The sequence below is a fragment of the Cibotium barometz genome, chromosome 3, assembly GCF_041138505.1.
Source record: "Cibotium barometz isolate CiBa-2024 chromosome 3, ASM4113850v1, whole genome shotgun sequence".
NCBI lineage: Eukaryota > Viridiplantae > Streptophyta > Polypodiopsida > Cyatheales > Cibotiaceae > Cibotium > Cibotium barometz.
The window spans coordinates 57,705,001-57,715,702 of record NC_141048.1 but is presented as its reverse complement, the minus strand read 5'-3'; the positions used below and the strand labels follow the sequence as shown (position 1 = coordinate 57,715,702).

Here is a 10,702-nt window from a genome sequence, read left to right as displayed (position 1 = left end):
ACCCTCTCACTCTCTTTTATGCTTTTGACACTTTTTTCTAATTTTATTATTTGAATTCATCCTTATGAGACCTTGGGTTGATGTGTCTATGTATGCAAAGTTTGTGCTCTGTTAAAAGAAAACGAAGTGCTTGAGGATCTCCCTTCATGGATATATATGCAAAGCATGGTGCCTTGACATACAAGTATGCCAATTTTGATGCTTTCTTCAAAGTCATCCATGGCTGCTAAAATGGTCTTCAAATTTAAGGTCTACTCTCCTGTCGGAGGACGGGTTGGGAGACTAGATCATTGCTAGGTTTGTATGGTCCAGACACTTACAAAACGAGAGCTTTGGGCTCCTTGGAATTTACAATCTAAGATTGCGGATCAGCTTCATGTACATGTAATGTTTGTAGACTATGAAAAGCCTAATAAGTTAGATTGCCTAATAAGTTAGATTTTCGGTGCATAGGCATTTTGGACATTAGAGAATTTTTCGATTTGCTATTTACAAGCATATTCAAATGCCATTCATCTCAAATATTGATCCACCGAATGAGTTTTGTAAGGTTTTAACTTTCAGCTTTTTTTTTTCTTTAAAATTATATCTTGCAATAGCTAATGTTATTATCCTATATATATATTTTGGACCAATGGAGGAGGCGAGGAGTATAGGCTTCTAAGGAGAGATAATCCAGTCGCTCGAAGATTGTTTTAATGGTTTGCTCAGGTGTTTTAAGATTGTCGCTAGATGTATATGTATGCCAAGTCTCGTGCTTATTCAAAGAAAAGTAAGTGCTTTAGGAGCTCTGATATATATGGCAAGCATGGTGTATTCATATATATATAGGTTGTCAAGTTGAGGACTATGAGACCCAGAATGGGCTTCAAATATAAGGCCTGTTTCTCCTCTTCCCATGATGACGAGTCTGTGTTTTTATGCATGCAAGAATACTCTTGCCCGTCCTAGACGAGTCATGCCACTAGTCTATTGAATTGAGGAGTCTTATTACTGCCAACACTCTCTTTTATGTTTTTTGACACTTTTTTTAAATTTTATTGTTTGAATTCATCCTTACTACTTAGTCGTGAAGAAAAAAACTGGATGGAAAATTTTTAGTGCTTCTAGAAACCGTTTGGCATTTTGAAAATCCAAGGTAAGATTAGAATTTAGTAGTACAAGAGGTTTTTTTATTGGTTCAGAACAAGCAAGTGTGCGGGATTGTGCAAGACTGAAAGTTTGGCAGCCTTTTCGGCACCTCCACAGAGCACACCATTGGCCCGGTACTCTCCCTCTTTCCGGCTCTCCCCTTCGCTTTTTCTTTTTTAAAACTTGTTTCATAAGGCACATTTGCCACCGCCCCTTCTGCTTTCCCCAAGCTCACACTGTTTTTTGCTCTGTGTTCATCATCATCTTCCCCACACAGTCTTCTTCTTCTTCTCTTTTGTCCCCAATTTTAGCATTTAAAGCTCCTCTTGATTCGGATCCTTTGTAACCTTAGCACTTCTCGTACCGCCTTTTTTCTCCTCTCACTCACCTTGCAGATCTGCTGCAGGACTGAGCTCGCAAACAGCTCTAGAGTGAGCTTTCCTGGTGAGCATTTCGCAGTTTTGAAGTGGGTTTCGCTGCATTCTGCTTGTAGAAGTCTCTGTTTTGCTGTTTTCTAAAGTGGGTTCTGCTAGATAACCTTCTGAGCTTCACATCCCCAGGGTTCTGTCGTTTTGCTTGCACAAGGCCCTCTGGTGGGTGCATCTCTCTTCAGAATTCTTGTTTTGCTTGAAAAACCTGGTGGGGATCACTTTCGGAAAATGGATCTCCATCTGAGTTTTGTGGCAGCAGTTAACTTCATAGGCATCGCCTCTCTGAATTGATGTTAAACCTTTCCTTATACACAAGTTCTACAGCCATGGTGTAGAGTGCCATAACCCCGATTTCTCTCTCCACCAGTGATGGTGTAAAGTGTGACCCCCATTGCTCTCTCCCACCAGTGATGGTGTAAAGTGTGGCAGAAACCCATTGTTGGGCTATTCTCAGCCATGGTATAAGCGTTGACCACTTTGAGAGAGAGAGAGAGAGAGAGAGAGAGAGAGATGGTGTAGAGCGCAGCACAGACCCGTAGCCTTTTAGGGAAACTGTAACAGTGGCGATCATCTACGGAATGGAACTCAGTCCTTTGGCAAGTAGAAACACTGCATCTGATTCCGAGCAACACCAGGAGGAACTCTTACTAAGCTTGTTTATGGTATTCTACCATTGCCCACTGTTACTCTGCGTCTATCCCACATACCCATGCCCACCTGCCTTGGATGCTTGCCTCCTGCTTGTGGACAACCCTGGAGGTGGAGCTTGACCTCTTTGTTTTTCATGAAATTTAAGGTTGACTTACTAATTTTCCTTCTCTGAAACATGATGAATGGGGTGGAATTTACTCGGCAGCAAGGAGGGGTGGGTTTGCAATTTGGGTTTGCTGGGAATGTGGAGTTTATGATGGATAAGGGGATTGCAGGAGGGGGAGGGGGTGGAGGAGGAGGCGGCGGAGGGCTTGCCAAGTCTCCATGGCCAGTGTTACCTGCCGCACCATCACCCAATGCCCTTCACAAAATGCTAGCAGAGCTTTTACAGGGGCACCATCTCAAAACTGACATAGCTTCTCCATCCTGTCATTTGGCACTGCCGCAGCTGTCCTCGTTCCCACGGCTTTCGGAACATCTTGTCAATCCCCTTCCTTACTCGGCCTCCAATTCTATCTGGCAGCTCCAAGGAATATTGCCTTCTGAAGTACACAATGGCTCAGGCTCCTGTGGACCCAAAGATCCAGTCTGCCATTACTCACAGCATATTGCCCTTAATGGAGGGTCTTTGGTGCTTGACACTGCTAGGGGCGAGCTAGTGAATGCTTCTAAGATGACCCCCAAAGAGATCCTCGAGGCCAAGGCCTTGGCAGCTTCTAAGAGCCACAGTGAAGCCGAAAGGCGGCGTCGCCAAAGGATCAACGCTCATCTTGCTACACTAAGGACACTCCTTCCAGGCTCTACAAAGGTATGGTTCTTAACTAAAATGACTGTATGGCCAAGTTTCTTACAGTGCACCATCAAAGATATTGCATGCCATGTCCATCCTCACGTACAAAAAGAGATGTAACCGGTTTGTTTGAAGTATGTGATGGTTGACTTTATGAGCATTGGCTTAGACAATTCCGCAGAATTTCAGTGGTCTGATTTTTGTCATATACACTGCAAATGGGTTGTGGCTGTGTGTTAGGTGCTATGTAAGCAAGCAAAGCTTAAAGCTCATGCTTCACCATGGCTTAGACAATTCTGCAAAATTTCAGTGGTCTGATTTTTGCCATATACACTGCAAATGGGTTGGTGGCTGTGTTAGGTGCTATGTATGCAAGCAAAGCTTATAGTTCATGCTTCACCATGGCTGAGGTCTACACTTATCTTAAGAGCAGTTAAATTTAATACCTGCACTGGTAATATATGCGTGGCGTGATGCTATTGTGAGCATGCCTTTACTCAAACCTTCACCTTGTTGGGATGTCTTTGCTTGTTAGCTTCTATGGCAAATGGGTAGATGGTGTAAAACTTTGTGAGTAGACCACCATATAATTTAGAATATCTCTCGTGCTTGTTCATTTTACTTTATGCTATGTCTGCAGACCGACAAAGCATCGCTGCTTGCGGAAGTGATAGATCAGGTTAAAACACTGAAGCGTCAGGTTTCAGAAATTTATGAATATGGTCCCATGCCAACAGATCATGATGAGCTATGTGTTGAGAAAGTTTCTTCATCTGCAGAAGGAAGGATGTTGATTAGAGCATCTTTATGCTGTGATGATAGACCAGACCTCTTGACTCATCTTAGGGATGCTCTAGATACTTTAAGGCTCAGACCTTTGAAGGCTGAAATCTCAACTTTGGGAGGCAGGATAAAGAATGTGTTCATGGTGACTTTGAAAAAGGAGACAGCAGAACCGGAACAGGATATATCAGTCAAGTGTGTGCAGGAGGCCTTAAGGTTAGTTATGGATGGGCCTGGAGGTGGAAAGCTATCACCAGGTGGCTCTAATAAGAGACAGAGGGTTTCACCTTTTGAATCTCCAGGATGTACTTAGGAGAGCTAGTGTGTTTTTTCTTGAGTCAGAGAGGTTCTACATGGTTGTTGTCAACACATTAAGGAGAATATATGATAGTGGAGTAGCTGGACTACTGTGTTAGGTTGTTATCTTCAGTATTATACTGAGGTTTATTATGTCAATATTGTTGAAGTGATTACAGAAGCTGAAATGGGGTGTGTTTAAAATGACAAACCATCTACTATGATTATTTGTGTTTTTGCACATGCATATGTGATTGCTCTTGGTCACACTTTGAGTCATGCAACCCTACTGTCGATCGGCGGTTATGCCTTCCAGTAGCCTTGGTATGCACCATTTCTGCATAGCCCACCCATTGCAGCAGATGTGTGTAAGAGAATGGCATAATCAGGAAGCAAGTTGTGCTTGTGGGGCCTGATTTGAAATCAAGATCTCTGCAAGTGGTTTTCTAGTTGGCTTCATGTTGGTGAGGATAAGTCTGAGGTAAGCATTTGACCTCTTGGGACTTAATGACCGATCGAGTTGTTCAGAGTGAGACCTCTTCCAGCTTTGAACACCTAGGAGGGCTTGATGAAGTACACCTTTTCCGGACAGCTCCTATACTTACAATGTGTCAAAGAGCTTAAGGGAGGCAAATTTTAGTGTTCTATAATTATGAGCTGGACAAGCCATTTTAAAAAATGTCTAAAAGGGTGACTACACAGTAAGGGCCTTAAAAAAAAGGTATTTTAGTGTATTTGTAATGGCCAGAATTAAGAAAAATTGACTGAGATTTTATATAGCCCTTATTTTAAAGAATAATTTTTTATATATTTTAGTTATAAAACTGGCATATTGTAGAGATTTCGGATACAAAAACCGGATAGATGTAAGGGTTGTCCTTATTTTGATTGGTTGAAAAATATGTTTTTTTTGAGCACTATGTAACGATTGTCTACACATGTGTAACCTTTGTGGTTATTTAACTTGTGGGAAGTGCAACAACTTGTGTTTTTTGGTGAGAAGCGATGTTGAATTCATTTTGCTTTGAGCAGCTTTACATTTAGGAGTTTGTGATGTGATGATGGTTGAAATCCTAGAAGAGGTGGCATTTTGATTTCCTTTGCAATGGCTAATCGGCAGGGATGGCCAGCATGGCATTGACCAGTAGGTAATACTTTAATATGGTCAAGGGTATTTAAGTGAAATTCGAGAGTTAATGATTCTATATTAGGTTGAAACCCAAGATTGTTAGGCAGTCGGATAACATGAATCTTCATGAACTATGTTTGCACATAGTTGTAAAGAGCATCTTAAGAGCAAGAGAATTAGGGATGAGAAATTTTACAAACTCAAACAATCCAATTATTGAGGTAACAAGCATAGAACCAAAGAAGAATTGTGGTAAATCAAAGAAGCTATCTAATGATGAGGCAACCCATGTGAAAATATCAATAGGTGGTAGTGATATCGATGAAGCATTACTAAATAATCTTCATGATTTATCACAAAAGAATACCTTGCTTGAAGTTGCTCATTGGAAAGAGGAGGTATAATTTTCCATCTACACTATCAAATGGTTATTATAATTCATGCAAAGTCAATTATACAATCAATAAACTCACCAAAATATATTTTGGATGGGATAGATGAATCCTATTGTTGGAATTGTAATGTATAGCGTTAAAACAAAAAAAAAAGCACATGTTTCACGGGATGATAGACTATTGTATGCAATATTTAGACAAATCTCATTATATAAATGTTTCACATAATATTAGGGTAGAAGACATTTCTATGGGAATAAAAGTTTACATGCAATGGTGAGGATGATCTGAAGAATAAAGTTCCTTATCGCTAACCATGGCCGGTAGGTTATAGTAGTTGACTAGGAAAATAGGCCAAGTGCTCCATGATGAACTTTGTAAGCCAAATGGATTGATTCCATCCATTGCTAGTCCTTGAGGCGAATGTGACGAGGCTCTTCCCTAAAGTCTACCCAATTCTCTTCGATATGTCTCCATGCTCGGGAATCAGCGGCGGGCACACACATAACGCCATCTGTGGATCTAGGGTCCCGGTGGTGCCAAGTCATTAAAGATGCAATGGCTTTGCATCTGAACATTGTTTGAATACGTGGAATGATGGGAAAGTGTCGTAAGACTTTAGTAGGAACCCTTTGTCCTTGGGATATCTTGCCTTCGCTTCGATGAACCACACTGTGGTGAAGAGTGGCGTGCTCTTGCTAAACTAAAAGAGAATATAATTCTTCGAACAAGCATGGTGTGCGTTGTAGTCCATCCTTATGGAGTGCAAAATTAATTTTGCTCATGCACGGTCTGAAGGCATCTCAGGGTCTTCTAGTAGAATTTGATCCTTCAATAACTTATATGATATAACACAATGAATAGCAAAGGAGAAAGAGAAGACATTCAAGTGTTGAAAACGTTAAATACTAATGTCTGCAGAAATGTGAAACATAGAGAGAGGAAGGGACACATATCCCATAAGTTTTGAATTGCTCGTATCAGACCACCCATATATTGATTGCAAGTTTAATATAGAAAGGTAAGTGTGCAAAATAGAGACATGCGCTCCATGGTAAAGTGGTAGACGGGAAAGCCTATGTATCTCTTGCTCCTCTCGAGAAGCATGCTCCACATGTTGTCTGATGTCGTCTACTTCTTGTGCTGTTTCATGCTCCGCATTATGATCGTCTGCTCTGCGGTCTGTATTGTGCAAGGCATCTATCATGTCGTCCATGTCATGCTCTAAAAATTGCTTCGAGTCCACCAAAGCTTGCTCGGGTTCCAATCCCAATGAGCTTGTCTCTACCCTTGCGCATTTGCTTCGCTCAGGCTGAATATCCATGTGATCGATCGGTTCATTGTTATTTGGGCACACATTGAGGCCATTGGAAATATGTCCCATTTTTTGGAATGCTCGTTGTAAATTCTTCAACATCGGGCAACTTGGTACTTGCAAAACAACTACACGGGCACAACATTTTTTCCTCTAAATCAATGAAATTTGAGATGTTCATAGCACTCACATGGGTTCCATGTATGTTGAATATGCGAATGTGGGTTTATTTGAGAGGGAGGTGGAGCTTCTTTTATATTTCATGCATGGCCTAGTCGGCACATTCTAATTTTAAATGGAAAAGTGTCCGGTCGCCAAAAAGTTTCAAATTTGAATGAAAATTTGTAGGTTGAACTGCTAGATAGCTCTTGCCAGATAGCGTGGGTCGAAATAAACGTCAAAAAACCATGTAAATTATTTTTGACACTTTTTGATGCTTATTTCGACGGTTACTTCGACTTTGGGGATTTTTAACAGACTAATGTTGGGTCACTTATCCGCGTTTTTGTAGGTTTGGGAGATTTTGCTCGTAGAGAAGGTGCGACCCTGTCTGCATCTCCCCCCCCCCATCCCTCAGGGATAAAGATAGCCCTTCCCCTTGACCTTGGTTCTGATTTAGTATGTGTGTGTGTGTGTGTGTGTGTCGTGTGGGGTGTGTGTGCGCGTGTGATTTCAATGTTGCTAACATGTTTTGTTTGTGTTTGTTTTATTGGGATTTCATTGATTTACTCTCACAAGCTCTCCTTGGTCTATCATGTGCAAGCCCTCCCTTGAGACTCCAATTATAGTAGATAGCCCTTCCCCATTTTCCCTTGCTTTTAATTGTGTGTGTGTGTGATTTCACTGTTTTGCTAACATGTTTTGTTTGTGTTTGTTTTGCAGGGTCTCCATTGATTTACCCTCGCAAGCTCAAGCTCTCTCTTGGTCTCTCATGCTGCAATCCCTCCCTCGATACTATCCCAGGTGGATCAAAGATCACATGGTGGATGTCATGAAGCACTTTAGGCCAGTCCTAGGCAATGAAGTGCTCTATCCCAGGTGGATCAAAGATCACATGGTGGATGTCATGAAGCACTGGTGTAGTGACATTACACACAAGGTGTAGGTAGGGGGATAAAAGCCTTGGTAATGTCACCAAGAGGTGACATTACCAAGGCTTTTATCCCCCTACCTACACCTTGGGATGAGGAGTGCAAGAAGCACAATGCAAACCCCCATAGGTACAAGTAGCAGGAGGAGGGCATAGCCAAGTGGATGGAGAGCGTAGGGAGCTCCCATTTGGGAGTGGTGGCTGTGATGCTTTCCACATGTACTTTGTAAGTATTAATAGTAATCTTTCTCTCTTTTGTTGTCATAATGTGCATTTCTTGTGCAAGAAAGTATTTATGGTTGGTTTTCATGCTTTCAGCAAAGAGTGATGGGATGTGCAATGACTGATACTGAGGAGAGGTATGCCTTGAAGCACGGCATGTAGGCCCTCCTCGAGAAACTTGGTTTTCATGCTTTTAACAAAGAGTGATGGGATGTGCAACGAATGATATGGAGGAGAGGTATGCCTTAAAGCACGACATGCATGCCCTTCTCCCGCAACTTGAGCGAGAGGGCGTCAACGTCAACTGGACAAAGTGGTCAATATGGTAAGTACTCTACACTTTGCACCCATTCTAAATATAAGATCGCCTGCTCTGCTGCTGCTGCTCTGCAGGAGGCTAAGAATCCCAAGGTTGAGAGATCCACAACTTCTCCACCCAACCATAGCCAAAATTTCACATGATTTTTCTATCTTTGGAATCATCTCTTTTAATAGCTATATCCCCTTTGCATGTGCCCAACCACTTTTACTAGTGCCCGACCACCCTTGAATCCGTTACTGGTCATATTTTCTCCCCTAAACCCCGTCTGTGCCTTGTCCGGATTGTTGAGCTCTCTAGGCTCCCAGTACTACCATTTTCATGACATTACTTCCCCCCTTAAGAGGAGTTTTTGTCCTCGAAAATGAAATTCGAGAACCTCTGTCTGAGTGTGCTTACCTTTTCCCAGTAGAACCTTCTTGTGGTCGATCCTTCCACTTGACTAAACACTCATGTCGTAGAGAGTGTCGAGTCCTTTTCACTTAGAAATCCAAGCCTTTTTCTGGTTCGTGTGGTAAGGATAGGGGTTCAATAAGTTCTACTAGGATCTCTTGACTTACGAGATTATTGTCATCACCCAATTTCTTTTTAGTCTACTGACGTGAAAAACTTGATGAACTTTAGAGCTTTCTAGTAAAGCTAACTTATAAGCAACACTACCTACTTTTTTAAGTATTGTAAATGGACCACAATACCTTGGAGATAGCTTTGAACTTCTCCCCGTTTTCAAAGATTCAGAATGTTGGGGAATCTTTAAAAACACTTTGTCACCTTCTTCAAAGATGATTTGTCTACAATCTTTATCTGTATAATGTTTAGCACGATCCTGTGCTCTCTTAACATTATCTTTCACGATTTTTGTCATCTCCCGGAGATCTTGAAGAAAATCTTTAACCTTTTGTATCTTTTCTTTCTCGAGGGCTCGCGGTTTACCACGGGGGCTCGTGATTGAAAACCATACATCAACATGAATGGACTAAATCCCGTTGTTGAATGTTTGGCACTATTATAAGAGAATTCCAGTATGGGTGAATATTCTTCCCAATTGGTTTGTTTTTTTGCTTATATATGCTTGTAGCATGTCTTCCAGGACATGACTATTAAACTTTGTATCTATATCACTAACTATATTTGCATGTAACCCATATGGTCGATAGATATGCTCAATGAACATTCGTGCGAATTGAGGCGAAGCCATTGTCGTTTTTGTCAGAATAAACCGACAAATTTTTGTCAACCTATCCACGACCACCCAAACTGAATCGTAGCCTCTGTTCATTTTAGGTAATCCAACTATAAAGTCGATTGATATACTCTCCCACTTGCCATTTGGGATCTCTAGTGGACTTAGTAAACCACCTACCTTTAGGCGTTCTGCTTTATTGACTCGGCACTTTTGGCATTTTAAGACATAGTCTTGGATGTCCTTACTTAAGCCAGACCAATAAAAGTGTCTCTTAACTAGTGCATATGTCTTCTGTATTCCAGGATGACCCACACTTGGACTAACATGACATTCATATAAAATACGATCCCTAATGTCTGAGTCCGAAGGTATACATACTCTACCTTTGTAAAGTAGGTAACTATTATTGAGGAAAAATTCTTCCGACGACTTCTTTCATCACTTGTAAGTGATATGTCTCCTTGGGACATCTCTCGAGACTTACCGCTAGTGAAAGTGTCTATCTCGTTAATGGGGCTATCTTTATTTATAGTCAAGGGATCCCTCTTCTCTATAATACTCCACACATGGGCATAATGTAGATCATCAATGCACTTCTCCTTAAGTGATTCCAAAAAATCACTCTTAATTTGAGTAAAACTCAACTCATTAACCATGGGCATGTGACTCAGTGAATCAGCTACCGCATTGTAACGTCCTTTTCTATATCGCAGTTGAAAGTCGAACTCCTGGAGCAACTCTTCCCATCAAGCTTTACATCCTTTCAACTCTCTTTGACTAGATAGCCATTTGATACTCTCATGATCAAAGACTATCTCAAATCTGGCACCATATAAATAATGCCTCCACTTCTTTAAGGCATGAATTATAGCATATAACTCCCTTTCATAAGCTGAATAATTTTGTTGAGCTCTGTCCAACTTTTTACTTTCAAATGCGATAGGTTTCCCCCCTTATAAGAGG

General features: G+C 41.3%; 1 protein-coding gene across 1 annotated transcript; it reads left to right on the top strand.

Annotated features, from left to right (window-relative positions):
- The first annotated feature begins 1,448 nt into the window (after window positions 1–1,448).
- Window positions 1,449–4,271, top strand: LOC147640304 (transcription factor bHLH30-like). The gene is made up of 3 exons (XM_086779004.1): window positions 1,449–1,575; window positions 2,489–3,021; window positions 3,644–4,271. Exons 2-3 carry the CDS (start codon window positions 2,584–2,586, stop codon window positions 4,097–4,099), a joined length of 894 nt encoding a protein of 297 aa, XP_086635130.1. The 5' UTR covers window positions 1,449–1,575; window positions 2,489–2,583; the 3' UTR covers window positions 4,100–4,271.
- Window positions 4,272–10,702: the final 6,431 nt, after the last annotated feature.